At 38.8% G+C, this 16,278-nt stretch overlaps 1 protein-coding gene across 1 annotated transcript in view; it reads right to left on the reverse strand.

The window, feature by feature from the left end:
* The window catches only part of SHISA9 (shisa family member 9), a 176,640-nt gene extending 160,707 nt beyond the window's left edge, over window positions 1–15,933 (reverse strand). The window contains exons 1-2 of the mRNA XM_069030316.1: window positions 15,311–15,933; window positions 8,050–8,177 (exon numbers count right to left, since the gene is read on the reverse strand). Of these exons, the coding sequence (XP_068886417.1) occupies window positions 8,050–8,177; window positions 15,311–15,918 (736 nt within the window). The 5' untranslated portion in view covers window positions 15,919–15,933. The remainder of the gene's footprint in view (window positions 1–8,049; window positions 8,178–15,310) is intronic.
* Window positions 15,934–16,278: the final 345 nt, after the last annotated feature.

The following is a 16,278-nucleotide window of genomic DNA, read 5'->3' on the forward strand; positions in this document are numbered from 1 at the left end:
TCACAATTGCCTCATAATATTGGGATGTGTATTCATAAGCTTTTTAATGTATGCAGCCAACCTCTTCTTCTTTATTGTGTAACCACTGCACTGATTCTGCTTGGCAAAGCTGGGATAACTGATTGAAAAATTAGGAGGGAATTGATTTTACAGAATGTTACATTTCTGATGAGAGCATTTTAACATCTAAAATACAGTATCAAAGTTTTGTACAGCCAGAGTGATAAAAAATATCTTTATAGCTGTGAATATACCAGTTAATAATGGTTAATGCTTGCACCTGAATATGTGGACAGAACTGATCTATTTGTGAATTTACGTTTCTGTCATTTTTGTTACAAATCTGTGACTTTTGAGACAAAATGAGGGTGGAAGTTCAAGGATTTAGAGAGATTATTAAGCTCTAAGTCAACAGTGAAAAACAATATTGTTTTGGCATGAAAAAGGCAAGCAGAGTTTGTGTGAAGGTAAACCAACAAAAGCAAAAGGTACTTTTTGTTTGCCTTTCAGTGAGGTGACTATTACCATATTAAAAAAATAAGGTGTATCAGACTCTATCCTTCTTCATTTTGATGAGCACAAATCTGGCAGAATACAATCATAAAAAGGTTGTGTTGATGGTTTTCAAAACATGATTCCTATTAGTTTGGCAGTGTTTTCTGTACTAGTTTTTAACATCAAGAATCCCAGTGACATGAAAGATTACAACAGGCTTGAAGCACTGATGATTGATATTGCTGACAGTTGTGGTTAGTAGTGGGAATATTTGGCACTGGAAGTTATTCAGCATTGAGAATACTGTTATTTGGTGTGCCTGCCCAAAGACAAAATACAATCTTAGATATTAAAGTCAGTAGTATATGATAGACATAGCACCTCATTAATCAAATTCATTAAGTAAAATTTAGATTGCAAAGCAAAATTGAAATCACAAGGGAAACACCTCACTGTTTTCCAAAGATACTGAACTTTTCATCTTGTAGATGGTAAATACATCCCTGTACCATTGGGCAACATTTCAAAGTACAAATCTGCACCCCAATGACAGCAAAATGATTCTCATCCTTCAGATGTGCTATTGAAGTCTGCTGGTGTGTGACTCAAAGCTGCTATATAATAGTCTGGTACAGCAATGCTCTCTTCTGTCATACCAATGCTTTTATTTTATTAAATAATCATTCCGCCTTTTAACTGCAGTATAAAATGCAAAAATATATTCTTAATATTTTGATTACCATAATGTTAATTCTTGCCACTAAAGGATAATGTCAGTGACTGACTGTATTTCTCCCAAATACATTTTACATTGAGGAATATGTTTATTAAGATATGTCAAATGATTTCTCTGAATTAAAAGCTGAATAGAAGTAAATTATAGGATGCAAGGCAGTAATCCAATCTCATTGTTCTTATTGTACAATAAATGAAGAAAGATGGAGCAAAAACTTCACTGTGCAGTTCTAATGGAAATCCTTATATGCCTACCCAATACAACTCAAACCTAAAATTGCATGCAGGATCTGTAACAGTCTCATAGAGTAGCCAATAAACTCTAACAAGAAATATTTTAGACCAAAGAGACCCACTGAACATATGGAATGATGTTAAGTTCACAGTCTGATTTGATTACAAACCCAATTCCTCAGTCCTGCTCACACAAAATTTTATGTTTACTATTGCTTTTGCTTTCCATTTTTTTTTTTCATTTGCCAGCTTAAGCAAACAGGATGATTCCAAAGGCATGGAATTAACTGTTTGGTGGGAGCGCTGCTAGAGTTCTGACATAGCACACTTAGTGAACTGGCGTAGTTATAAATAAATAGATATTGTGTATGATATAGAGTAACATTTTCAAAATCATCCTGATTTTTAAAAATTTAATTGATGAAATCTACCAACAGTCAATGACAAATGAGATATTTCATTTGTTTTACTTTTTGTCTTTCCTAAACAACCCCAGAATCTCTCATTCTCAGGTTGTAATTAACTTCTTTGAAAATATTCTTTGGTGTTTCAAGCAGTTGCAGAGCATCTTCTCCTAAATCAGCATCATGCATCTGAATTAAAATCTGAATGTAAATTAGAAATATTTTATATTAATGATTGTGAGGCTAAACACATATTCAGAACTGATTAAACGTTACTGTCTTCCAGTGCCTGAGCAGCAAGAGGAATGGGTTTTCAGACTCTACATTTATACAGGAAATTATTTTTCCAGCATGGGAGCTCTGGATATCTGGAATGCATTGCTATAGCTGTAGTTATATTAACAAAAATTCTATCACTAATTTGCTAATGCTTTGAAGTTCTACTTGTAGTAAGATTTCAGTTTAAGTCAGTATGTAGGAATTAATTTAAAGGTTTAAAAAGGTCTCAACATAGCTGTGACAAAGCAGCTTGCAGCTTCTAACCTCAAATAGAACTTATATTTTATTATACAATATTTCTTTTGACATGGCTGGTGATAGTAATGTGGGCTCTTACTTGGATGATTAGTTTGTAAGATGTATCACTTAAATGTGGACTTTGTCCTCTTAGTTGTATATTACAATCAGAATGCCATAAGTAGCTCTTTCCCAGGGTTAACTGAAAGTTAACTTGTGTTTAGCTCTGGAACGTAATCGAAATTATCAGATTTTTTTAAATAGTGTTCAGGTGTTTCCTGTATAGATCACAGAAACCCCAGTAAAATGGGTTTTTGCACACTGGCAGTGAAGAATAAGGCTTTGAATGGAAGCAAGTTCCCAGTATTGCTGGCTACAGTCCCCTCTGTCACAGCACTGAAGACTCTTGTGAACTAAGGACATCCTCCAGTTAAGATGGCCAGTTTATTCTCCCTCATTCTTCACTGTCTTGGAGCACTCCATCCACAGGACTTCTTCATTCCTTCTGTCAATCTGCTTAAACTATCTTTTTCTTGGCTGAAAACTTATTAGTGTTGTCCATCTTTCTACTCATAGAAGGCCCTGTCTACACAGCTCAACTTTTCAGTCTCTTGCCCTTCTAAGCGAGCAGATTAACAGCCAATTAAAGTTTATGAAGAAAATAGTGCAATTCCTCTGGGCTAGACCCATGCACAAAGCCAGGCCTGAAAAAGCATTTCTCTGTAATAAAACAACCCAGACACCAAAGGGGCCAAACAATGCTGTTTGCCCAGTGCTTTGAATTTTGCAGCCCTCTGTCCAAACAAGGGTTTGGTGGAATTTCAAGGCTCTGGTCACCAGAAACACAATGTTACAGAAATGCTGCACACCCCCAACAACCACTTCTTCAATATCATGCAATTAATTGTCCAACAGTTACTGTGTACACAAATTAGTTCTCATGTTTTTATATGCTCCATGAGCTTTACATTTTGAACAGTACTTCTCTTTACTAATGTTTCTTAGTAAGCCTCTGTGCTTATTTCCAGTGACCAATGGTAGGAGTTACATTTAGGCAATGCAAGACAATGAATCATCTGATTTAAACATGTTATGTATGTTAAAAATAAAAATAATTAGTTTGCCAAAGGCAGCAACAAAAAAAAAGCTTATTCACTAGTGATGAAAGACTGCAAAATATTCTTGCAAATTCTAACTATTTTCACAGTGTCAAACTAGTGACAGTTCCTGTCACTGGAAAACACAGGCTGAGCTATGTGCAGGAATGGGGAGATTAACAGGGATAGGCAATACAGAATTTTTATTCTAATGTACAAGGACTTAAAAAAATACCCTCCTATTTAAATGCCTACTGTGTCAACACAGAAATAAAGAAAAAACAAAAGTTAACTTATCATAAGGCACCAGTTATGGAGATAGCATAGCTTTGTTTTCAGCATTAGCATTTGTTGTGAGTCAGTATCCAGGACAACTGACAATCAAATGCAGCAGCAAACACAACATTGAATGTATTTTTTAAAAGGTCATTTTAATAACATGTGCTGCAAATCTTTAGCCAGTATTAAAGCTGGCCATTTGAAACAGTGAAACATTTCCTTCTTTAAATCGTGTCTTTAAAATCCATTTTTTAATAGTTAAATTCAAAATAAAGAAATAATTCATACATGTCAAACTAACTAAAAGCTAGCACTTTTCATCTTAAAACCTCCTTAATCCATAATTGGCTTCCTTTTAAAGTCACCTTTATCTTGGGAGCCTGCATAAATTGTTTAAATTTACTAGTGCAAGGCTGGTTATTGGGAAAGAGTAACAGAGCTTTTACTGATCATTAGGGAAAAGTGACTGTGAATTGCACCATCTGAAGTACTTTTTCACTGTGTTATCATAGATCATGAATCAGAAATAATAGCAGTAATCACGTTTCAGAAATGTGGATGTAGCTATGAAGCCTCCTAACTCCCACTCCATCACTGTTATAATCCCAACAAGTTAAATAAATCCCTTACGTCTAACACAATAAGTAGGGGGAAAAAAAAAAAAAAACACAACCAAAAAAAAACCAAAACAAGAAGAGAAAAGAATACTTGGAATGCTGCTGCTTTCTTAAGATTCCTGAAAGTCAGAGATGAACACAAGAACTCAAATTCTGCAGTAAGGTTTGCTTTTGGTTTGCTGTTTTTAACATAACTTTTTTACTTTATTTTATTTAACATCTCATGTTAGAAGACTTGAATGCTACACTTTGTAAGAGAAATCCGCTGCTTGTTTACAAAGCACCCCTGCATTCTAATGTCTATGAATGAAGGGGAATAACAGAAAAGCAGTCCTAAGGAAAACACAGTACTGGAAGGAAATTATGACAACAACCACTAAGGACAAAACAGCTTTTACTAAAAATCATCTAGGTTGTCTGGATTCACATGGATTCACAATGAAAAAACCTGTGTTTTTCAGGAATGTCCAAAATGCCTGTTCTTTTCTGAATATCAAAAACACAGGGACAAGAAACAAAGTAAACTGCAAGACTCTGAAAAGAGCTTTTGGCCTTCCACTGGCCTGCGAGTTTTGGCAAATAGCTGCAGGCATCAGAGAAAATCCTTGTCCTCTGGTAACAAACAGTCCAGAAACAGAAACACACTCATTTTCAGTGTCAGAGAGATCATGTGAAGTTTGTCATTTTGACAAAAGAGCTTCCCTTCACAAAATACTTTCAGAATATGTTGGCAACATCAGCAAAATGTTTTCAGGACAGAAAGAGCAAATGAACATTGAAATTAGAACACTTTTAATAGTGTCTGGCCTTCAAGAGCTTGTCTTCAGTATTCTGAAAGACACAGTATGGAAGGGGTATGTAACGCCTAAGAAATTCTTCCTCCCATCTTCATATTTATGGAGCAATGTGAAAAGTACATCAGCCTCAAATATTTGTCTCATTATGAGATGGCAAGTAGATAGAAAGTGGTAACTTAAAAAACTTTAAAAATGCATATTAAAGTTTATGATGCAATAATTTTACACTATTTAATTATAAGTAAAGATCTGGAATAGAATTTCTGTGAAACCTGTGAATCAGTCTGGTGTATTTGCTTATTTAGAAGTACCCCAAAAAAGCCTGTCACTTTTCCAGCATTGGTAGTAGGTAATGCTTCACTGCCAAAGTTTCTGTGTATAATATCCACTCTTGCAGTGTTTCAGAACTTCACTATAAAATTATGATTTGCTAAGATACTGACCTTCCAAAATTTGTCATAATAATTTTGTCCTTATATAAAGATCTTTTTCCTGCCCCACAAATGCATGTTTTCAACAGATTTCAATCACTTTTGATGTTCTGGCTAATTCTAGCCGGTCATTTAGTCATGTTTTACATGAATTTATGAGAATAAAATGTCAAAAAATATAGAACAACAATCCACTTGCTATGAAGTAAATGTAAGCAATATTGGTTATAGAATGCCTTGAGTAATTTCACCACTTGAAGCCTTGAGCTGAACAATCTAAAATTATTGACTTAATGCATAAAGTTGATTAAAGGCTGAATCAATTACCATCAGAGCTGCTGGCTTCTGAGGTTTCCTTCTGTAGCAGGAATGCCTGAGAAGCATATGAAGCATTGTTGGGACTACCCCTATACATGACCCAAAGGATTAGGACAGCTCAAAAGTAGCAGCAATGCTTCTGTGTTGTAAATTGCAGTGGTGCAAGAACTGCTTCCCATATCATTCTTCCATCTGTGCCAGAGGGCCATATTCTGAGACAGAGGTGGTTTGGATGTCTGGGGTCAGCATAAACCAACGTCCTATTAAATGTATATATTTTTTCTTCCTTGATGTAGTAACTATGAGGCCCTGAGTAGCATTTATATGCAAGACTTCCTAGAAGCAAGGTTTAAATCTGAATTCAAATCCAAGAAACAATGAGTTTAAAGGCTTGCTGTGTTATGTTGTATATTGTAGTATATACAAAGAGTTTTAAGCAAAATATCAGTGTGATCATTACAAAAATCTAGATAAAATCAATGCAGCAAGAACCTCTTTACTTTCTGGCTCCTTCATTAACTGGGATTCTGAATAAACACTTCACATGTGAAAGAAAATAATGGAACCAAACTTCATTACTATTTGGTACCATTCTTGTAAACATGGCCATGGGAAGGATCAGACATCAGCAAGGAGCTGATACACAGAGCAAAGAGATGCAGTGCATATTCCCATCCTCCCTTCAGAAGTCAAGCACCTCAGCTGCAGGGTGTTAGAGCACCTCTGTCTGAGGGAGCAGCCTAGGTTCCCCTCCAGAAGTGGTGTTTTACACAGGTAGGGTGTGTGCTTCCCTCTCTGCACTGTCCATCTGCACAGCCCCAGGTGGAAGCACTTTGCTGGAGAGCAGGGCAGACAGATGAGGTGTCCATCTCCCTGTATGTGGTACCTTTATTCCAGGGCACAGCTTTAATTCTCTCCCATTACTCTGTAAGGATGCACATAAGGAAAGGCCATCAGCCTCTCCCACAAAGCAGGAGTGCAGGCAGCATGTGGATCTGCTCTTTCTCCCATTGTCTTCACACCCTTCTACAAAAAGAAAGCACCAACAACTGCACAATGCAGTCCAAATAAATCTCCAAACATAAGCAAATTTTCTTTCTATATTAAGGAAAAGAGGAATGCACATACTTTAAATGTTTCAAAATGCAAATACCGATGCAGTAAAAGTATATTTGCAGTAAAATGCACATCTACACTGATCTTCAGCACTGAATAAAGCCACCTGCTGCCTAACAATCTAAACTTTCTGGAACAATACCTTTTTATTTTATAAATATATTGAACTTGATTTTGTAAATGTATCTATAATTAAAGCATGCAGATATATATATTTTTAAGATATGGCTGAATATAAGTTACATAAAGATACATCCAAATTAAATTTGCAGTGGCATTGTTCATCACAAGAGGAATATGTATCTGAGCATGAGAAAGATCTGTACTGTGCTCTAATACAGACTGAGAAATAGGTTGTCTAGGACTTCAGAACCACTTGAAATGTCACCATATCTCCTCTGAAGCTCCAAGGTGGACTTTTTTCTTGCCTTCAATAACATAAACATGTAATAGCAGATACAGAATAAAAATATTATGAAAAACTTAAAATAATAATCTCCTCATCTTTCCCTTGAGAAAATGAAAACCACATACAGCTTGATGCTATCCAGAGAAGTATTTAATTACTTTACTAGTGGATATGATCTAACAGCCTAATGAGACCACTTTGCTACTGGATGTTACAGCCCTATGAAAAACATGTTAAGTTTGCTGTAACCACAACAGTTTGTATTTTGGTATAACAAAACACAGAATAAGGCAAAGGTTGATTAGCTGAGCAAAAACAACAGGTAGAAGAAGACAAAGATACAAACCCAATATTAGTCAACCAAGAAAATTAATTAAAACTAAATGTAATAGCTAATTTTCCTATTCAAAATTTATTTCTCTTTGTGTTGCAATAATCTGTACTAGGAAAATAAATATTTCTGATTCTGAGATAACGAGTATTTATAATTTACAAGAACCCATGTACTGTTGATCCTCATTTGACATTAACAATATTAGTTTCATAGTGCTCATTTCAGTGCCAGCATTCCAGATATTGGTAAAGTTAAAACACAACTTACGTAAGTTATTTGGAGGAGGTCTCGTCTCCATGTTTTCATAATGTTGCACGTGTACTACAATGTTTAGATCTCTTTCCATATGGTCTGTTGTACAAGGACCTTGAGGTCGCATAACATCAGCAAGAGCCCTGAAAACCAAACAAAACCAGAATGAATCTGCAAAGGCTCTAAGACATTAACAATATGTGCCAAGATCTATTTCAGTTTGAGATGGAGTCGATCATAATGTCTGCTGGAGAAACCAGCTCCCTTCACAGTAAATGCAGGGAAGTAAATTCATTGTGAGACTTCACACCTAAGGCTCTTTTTAGGCTGTTTAGTGTGCTAGAAGTAAAACACACAAACACATTACGTTCTTTAGGTGTCTTGGCTTTGGAGAAACATAATTTAATCTCCTTGAGACTTGTAGAGTTCTGCCACTGCATGTGCTCAGTAAGATTACTGCCATCTTGGTTAAGCTGAGCAGCTCAGCATCTAGCCCATGTCTACACCTTTCACAAACTGCTTATCTTCACACCAAGATCACCAACAGGGCCTGGCAAAGGAAATTCTCACACATGCATTTGCAACTAGCACACACAACACAGTGGTCTTCACAATTTTCATTCAAAAATGTCACTTAAGTTGAAAAGTCATATATCTTCCATGCAGAAATCCAGTGGGCAGGGGTTTAAGGATTTCTCATCCAGATGGGGAGATCAAAAAGGTCTTTTTCTAATTTCTGTGAGTGTCCTAGTCTTTAACATGGAGCAAACCTTGCACAGGAACACTCGCTGCTCCTTTGAAGCCAGTTCAGAAACAGGATGAAAGCTTTGTGCTAGCAAAGAGGGAGTAAGCAAAAGGTTCCTAAGTTAGGCCAGGCCCAGCCTGATGCTGGTTGTGGGCTTGCTCTGCAGAGCTCCAGGCAGTCTGACAGACTCATCCTGCACTGGTGTACTGTTTAAGGACCAGTTTCACTGTCAAGTGTCCTGCTGAGTGTAAGTCCCTCCTTAGGCACACGGATGAACACACACACCTGGATCTGCTCTGCGGATCCGGAGTTACTGAGGAAGTTTTAAGCTCTGAAACTCCCAGCATGGCAACATCCAACTCTGTCTGTGAGTCTGTGCTATTTTGCCAGAGTTCCACAGGAGCAGGATTAGCCCTTAGCTATGTGCCAAGATACCTGCTGAACTACTGTGCACTAGGAAATAATTGGCCCACCTGCAGAAACTGTTGCCTTAGGCAAAAGAAGGCTGAAGTATGTGTTACCAGTGTCTTCAGGGTTCAATGCAAATCTTTTCTATTCAGGTCAATGCATCATGGACCATTATTTACCTCCTTTTTGTTTTATTGTTTTTAATTTTTAGACCTCTTGAGCAATTTTTTGAGGGTACAGACATATTTTCTGGGCACTGTGCCCAGTTTAGTTTAATTTTCTGCAAAATTATATACAGTGTCCCAGATACTACATCAAGAAATACTAGCTTATAAACTAATAAATAAATAAAAATAAGCACATTCATTGGTGAAAGCCATGCCAAGTGCCATCTAGCTCCTCCACTGTACTTCTGTGACATGATGATTTCTCAATCAAGCAGCACTATACTTCTAAATATTAAAAACTAGCAAGCTTCATTTAAGTTACAGAGATAAATCCTGAGCTGGATCTTGCTTTCAGGTTGCTGGAATATTGCTTGGGTACACAGCTGAACAATACTGATGTTTTCTTGTGTTTATGGCTAACATTATGTTATTAAAATATTAGTTACAGTTGTTATCAACATGTTAGTCTGTTGATCCTGTAAAAGGTCAGAAGACAGTAACCACAATGATTAATGGTATCAGAGTAATGCTCCCATTTGAAGCAGTGCTTATACAGCAGAAATAGCAGAGCTGGCCTACATAGCAGAATAATAAGAATTCAACAGAAGAGATCTCACAAAGACATGTAGAAATTATGCAAAAGGAAAGCATTATATTGCAAAACAATTTAAAATCAGTGGGGACCAAAACCATTAATATGCAGTCAATTTATGCAAATACATCTCTATACAGAGAAAATTATTGACATAAATATTAATTCTAATCCAGAGGCAGCTGGACACATTTCTGAGAAGGGAAGAAAAGTAAATGAAAGTTCCTACTCCAGTGTGGGAGTTAAAACTGTGAGATCTAAGTATTTCCCAACTTTGTGAGAGTGGATTTTCAGAAATCCTTTCCTCATTGCTCTTAATCTGATGATAAATATTGTTTGCTGTAGACTTTAAATAACACTGTGTATGATGGCAGATTAACTACTGCCTGTCTATAAAAATGTTAAGCCATCTTTTAGGATGGCTTTTTTCAAATGGTTTTTAAGGAATTACCTGTCCAACTCCTTCTGTATTAAGAAAAGATGAACTACTCACCATCAAGTTCTATTTCTAATAACACAGCACCTATGTTTATACTGTGTTAGCCAAAGCTGTACAATCTTCTCAGGGCAGAATAGCTCATATAACTGAGAGCATGTCCTTATTCTTCACTGATGTCAGAGAAAGTTAAAAATGTGTAGCAGCTTCAGTATCACTGAAGTACAAAGGAAATGCTGTAGCTGCATTTTGTTCTTTTAGGGATTTGCCCATATAATGAAATGGATAAAGGGAGGCTTGTTCCCCAGTACAGGACAAAATCCTCAAACAGATGTTTGCTTTGAAAAATTCCATGTAGGCCAGGAGACTTTTATAATACTTTCATGCACTTGTCTCACCTAAATATAGTCATTTAGATTTTGTCAATTATCTGAAGAATTGTTATAGTCAGTGCCATTGAAAAGTTAAACTTACACAGAGGGTCTTTACCTACACCTATGTTATACTGAATGATTTTTTAAGGAAATGCAAAGTGCAAGATAACCTTCTAATCAGGGAAAAGTATCATTAAGACCTGTGCAGTGATATTGACTGTCATATTACAAAAGCAGAGAAGTGTTACCTATGTAGGAGTTCATGGCCCAGAACTATCCAAGTATTACACTTCAGCATTTCTCTTGCCATAAGATTTTTCTCTTTGGGTTTGTTATACTGGTTTGGGGTGTTATAAAGCATGTGGAGCCAGGCATTTCCCTTGTGGGTACAAGCTGAAAGAAGCTGAAACACAGGTTATTTCATGAAAGGTCACTTGTCATATTTTGCCTCCAAAACTGGGTCAAAACCCATAAGGGAAATAATTTCACACATAGGATTCAGGATTTTGGCAAGTCGGGCTATTTTTGGCCCCAACTACATGCCTTTTGAATGATCAACAAAAAACTTCACTCCTGAGCTCAGCACTGGGCACTTTCTTCCTTGTGAAGGAAGAAAGAAGAGCTCAGATGGTTCACAATATTTGGAAGGCTGCTAACACACTGTCAGAAGCACTGTTTCAAAAAACAGGAGTTACATCATAAGAGCATAACTCTAAATATTGTCCTTTCAGTTCTTGGTTTGTTTGCACATTCTTTACAAGGATTAAAGAAGAAGACAAAAGTGCAGTTGTATTTACAGAATAATATCCTCCATGCAACAGAGAAGAAAGCTTTTTCATATTCTATTCATTTTTGAGAGAGAATTCTCCACTTGAACTGATGGAGCCTGGAAGGCCCATTGGTGTAGTCTCAAGCAGCAAGAACATGCTGCCCTCATATGCCTAACAAAGCTCCTGGTCTGCTTCAGCAGGCAGATCAAATCTGTGTCCTCTCATGCACAACACTGCCACGTTCCCTCCCTTTGCCAGAGCTCCCTCCTACACCATCTGATTTCCCCATTCTCCTCAAAAACAGGAGCGTAAAGGAAGAGCTACTCTGGGTACTGCTACTACTTCTTGGTCTTGGACACTGTAGCTGAAGGGAATACTTACCTCCTTTTAACATCAAGGGACAAATTTGAAAATGAGGAGAAACAAAACATACAAGGTCTAAAAGGAAATACACCATGCAGAGTTAATACCGTACTCCCCTCTCAATTTTCATCTTCCAGATTTAGAGTTCTGTGCCAACTGAAAGAAAATGTCAACAGTGCCATACCTGGCCCCTCAGAACAAAAGGAAGTAACAAGCTCTCTAAAAAAGGACAAGTCTTGACTTCTTTTCTAAGGGGACTTGCCCAAGACAGATTTTTTTCCTATGGATTGTTTTCACTAGTTAAATACATTTCCACAATGCTTTTTTCATTGTCAAATATTTCAGGAAAATTCAGTGAAGTTAATGGAGTGTTCTTGGTTTGTTTTGGTATAGTAGTAAACAAAATTTAATGAAAGGCAGTTGTATAGAAACTATGCTCAGTTAATAAAGAAACTTTTCTTTATTAACATTGTACCACTCTTAAACACACCAGTATGTAAGAAGTTGTCTTACTTGAACAGAAGATCTACTGACTGCAAGATGAAATAATGCAAGGAATTAAAAAGTGTGGCACAGTTTTGCTTCCTATTTAGAAGTCAGTGTTCTTATTCCCACGTGTCAAGTCTCTGTTCATATTTTTAAATATTGTTAGTAAATGGAAAAATATGGAAATATACCATTTACACCAGTTGTACTCAGTTGTTCATTTTTCTTAAAAAATCAGCCCCCATAAAAAAAAATCTGTTTCCATTATGCACTTTTTTGACAAGCAGTACCATCCCTTTCCTAGGTGAATGTGTTCATAGAAATGAAGGGTATTCATATGTTTCATGTAGCCATTGGCTAGGCAAGAGAAAGGAGACAATCTTAGCTAAGGAAATAGATGACAAATAATTCTCTGGGTTTCTTTCTGGCAGCCAAAATGGAGTAACACTTAGTACTTTTGATTTGGCCTACCTAACACTCTCGATGCATTAAACTTCTGCTTATTAATAAGGTTCAGTACAGAAAAAAAACGTAGGAGGTGTTCTTCTTGTTTTGTTTCTCTGATATTGTAGTGATTAATGTTATAAAAGAAGGTGACTATGAACCTAGCCTACATATTATATTAATTGTTGGTACTATTAACTGTTTGAGCACATAAATTATTTCTTAAGCATTGCAGCCTTTTTTCAGAACATTAGTAGTGTAAAATGAGCTAGAATTGAGTATTTCAGTTAAACACTCACTTGAGGACTAAGAGGTTACTTCAATTCTTCACTCAATGAATATATTTTTAGATTGCCAAAGGGATTTACACATCTAATTTCTTTTCAAATTAATGGTAAACCCATCCCACAACTGGAATAGGAGGGTGAGAATGTTGGGGTTTTTTTTTTTAAAAAAAAGCTGTAGATCTGCTTTTTCAGAACATGACTAGCTATTATGTGTACTGAGTGGGTGACTGTTTTTCCATGTGATCATGACTTTCCAAGTTTCTATATAATCCTGCCTTGAGCAGTTTCATGTACAAGCACAGACACTGTTAAGTAATCAAGGTAGCAGACGACCTTTGCTAAGATCCACTTCAGAAACCTAATCTTTATGCATACACGACTGAAGGATATCAGAATGATTTTCCAATCCCCCATAATTCTATTTCCATAAACTGAGACAGAATATCCTTTCAGAATACTTCACACCTGTACTTTAGATAGCAAATATTTCTACTCACAGAAACAGGACCTATTTATACCAAAATTTGCAGGGATGGCTATAACTTCACTCTGTTCTGGGCTTTGTGACTGTTACGAGCCCTCCGTTTTTGCCTGCACAAAGACGCTATAGAGACTGAAGCAAGAGAGAGCTTTTTCCAAACTAGCACAGTAGATTAAGATTTAAAAAATAAATTGGGACCCATGTATTATTTTTCTCAACTTATATTCAAAACGTGTAAAGGATTATCATACCTTGCTCAACAAAAACCATCTTTGCAGAAGTATCACTGACACACACTGTTAAGTTGACTAAAATTTCTGCAATGTGCTTTTTTCCTCAGTAGTAAAAGCGTATCCATATCAGCCAGTTTATAAATAGCAAATAATAGCTCATGGACTGGTGATGCATTTGCAGGAGTATTTCTGTGACTTTCTCTGTTCATTTCAGGATAAGCAGTTAATCAAAAAGTCATGCAGAAACTTCAGTAAAAAATTAGGCTCCAGGTGTTGAGTTGATCTCTTGGACTGTCTTTCAAAGGACTGTCTTTCAAAGGATGATTCTTCATCTAAGCTTTAAAGATTGTGAGCTACACCATTAGCAGTCAGGGCAAGAGGAAGCTTTCTGCCACACTGCATGTCCAGTAGAAGGTATCCTTTCATTGCATTTCATCACTTAAGTTGCCCAATATGCTGGGATCTATTTAGACTATTTAATGGATCTGTTTGCCTTTTTTTTTAATGCCTTTCCCCCATCTGCTTTACTTTCATGTGCCTGGGATTAGCGTAAAGAATCAGACAGGCTGCAAAGTTGACAAATGTGTTATGGCTTGATTTTGAACTGCTGTGACAATCTGGGTTTGGAATATGTTGTTAAAGCCATTGGGCTCTGTCCCGAGTTGCCCACCTGCCTGTCCACCACTAGGCAGCCAGGATCTGGAGTAGATGGTACACAGCATGCCTAACTCTAGGTGGGGGAGGTTCTCTTTGATATAACTCAGCCATTACACCGTGGAGACAGAGTTAGAACACACACATGCATGGATGAGACAAGACTTTCACATTCCAATTTTTACCTCTCGACAGTAACTGAAAAAATGTTAAGAAATTCTACAATAGCTTTTCCTTTTTGTATCTTCCTCTTCCCTTCCACCCTGACTCATTTTCACAGCTTAGAAATTTTACAAATAGCTCACACACTTGCAAGGGCTGGGGGAGTAGGGAAGGTCCTGCCAAAACCATTTTGCAGCTGGAGAGGGAGGGTGGGATGGCATTTGTTTACATCCTTCTGTTGAGAAGTAAAAACATTTTCCAATCTTTGAAACAGTTGGAAGAGGGAACGCATCAGGCTTTCTATAATTCAGTGTTGCTGGTTTCAGAATTTTTTTTGTTCTTCTATTTATGCACAGTATATCTGGGAACACTTGCTGGATCTTGTTAGGGAGAGGGTCAGGCACTGCAGATAAAAATGGACTGCTGTCTGAGCAGACTCCACAATTATCCCTGGTCTTCCTCAATATGCATGTTCTGTGATAACCCGGGCTGGGGGCACCACAGGAGCTCTGCTCAGCAAAGTTGGTCTCTCTCTCAGCCACCTTGCAGGGGGATGCAGCCTGCCTGGCAGGAGTTGTTTGTTTGGCAGGGACACATGGGCTCCTCTCTCCTCTCTAGGGGCTGGGCAGGAGGTAGGGGAGAAGGGGACCCTGCTGCCTGGCACTCAGCCTTACCTGGACATGTGCTCCCGCTGGGGTCTGTGTGCCTTCTCCAGCCCTAGTTTGGTGAAGATCCCCACCAGCACCATGACTGCTACAACCCCACAGATGATGTAGACAATAAGGTTGGTTTTATCCCTGGTAGGGTCATGTAGAGGGTCGTCTATGCGGGAAGGAGGCTTCCCAGTGTTCATCCACAACGGCGTCTCATAGTTTGTGCAGGTGTTTTGATCCAACCTTGTCTTCCTGAACTTGCAGCAAAACCTGAAGCCACAAGTGCCACAGCAGAAGATGAACTCCCCCGAGCTGCAGTTAAAGGGGGGGTCCCACTGCCCCATCACGTCAAAGTAGCCCCTGCAGAAGTCTGGGGTGGGAGGGGGCTCGGAGGGGTCTATCTGTTCCCCGAGGCTGGAGTGGTTTCCTCCCGAGAGCACCACAAAGCTCCCCAGCTGCTGGCCAGCTTTCTCCTGAGCCCGACACACCAGCGTGAGAAGGTCCGCCACCAAGTAGCCGAAGAGCAGCCGAATAAAGCCTTCCATTCTGCCTCCCAGCCCCAGCTCAGCGATGCTGCTGCCGCCGCCGCTCGAGCTGCTGGATGCTGCGCTGCGCCAGGAGCTGAACATAAAGGGGCTCCGTCAGGGGCCGGGCGTCCGCTCAGCCCGCGCTCGCCTCCAGCACCACGGACAGCCCCGAACGGGCCGGGCAGGGTCCGCAGCCCCCGCGCAGGGTCCGCAGCCCGGCCCCGCTCCGCTCCGGAGCAGCGAGCGCGCGGCACTTGTGGAGCGGAGTGCGCGTGAGAGGGAACGCGGGAGGAGGAGGAGAAAGAGGAGGAGGAGGAGGACCGAGGGGTGGAGGTGGCGGCGGCGGCGTGCGGGGCACCGCGCCGGGCTGGCGACAGGGGCGTGGAGGGGCCGCCAGCGGGAGGGCTGAGGCGAGGGCGCTGCAGGGGCGGGGAGGAGGAGAGAGGGCGAGAGAGGAGCCTC

The sequence above is a fragment of the Aphelocoma coerulescens genome, chromosome 14, assembly GCF_041296385.1.
Source record: "Aphelocoma coerulescens isolate FSJ_1873_10779 chromosome 14, UR_Acoe_1.0, whole genome shotgun sequence".
Classification (NCBI taxonomy): domain Eukaryota; kingdom Metazoa; phylum Chordata; class Aves; order Passeriformes; family Corvidae; genus Aphelocoma; species Aphelocoma coerulescens.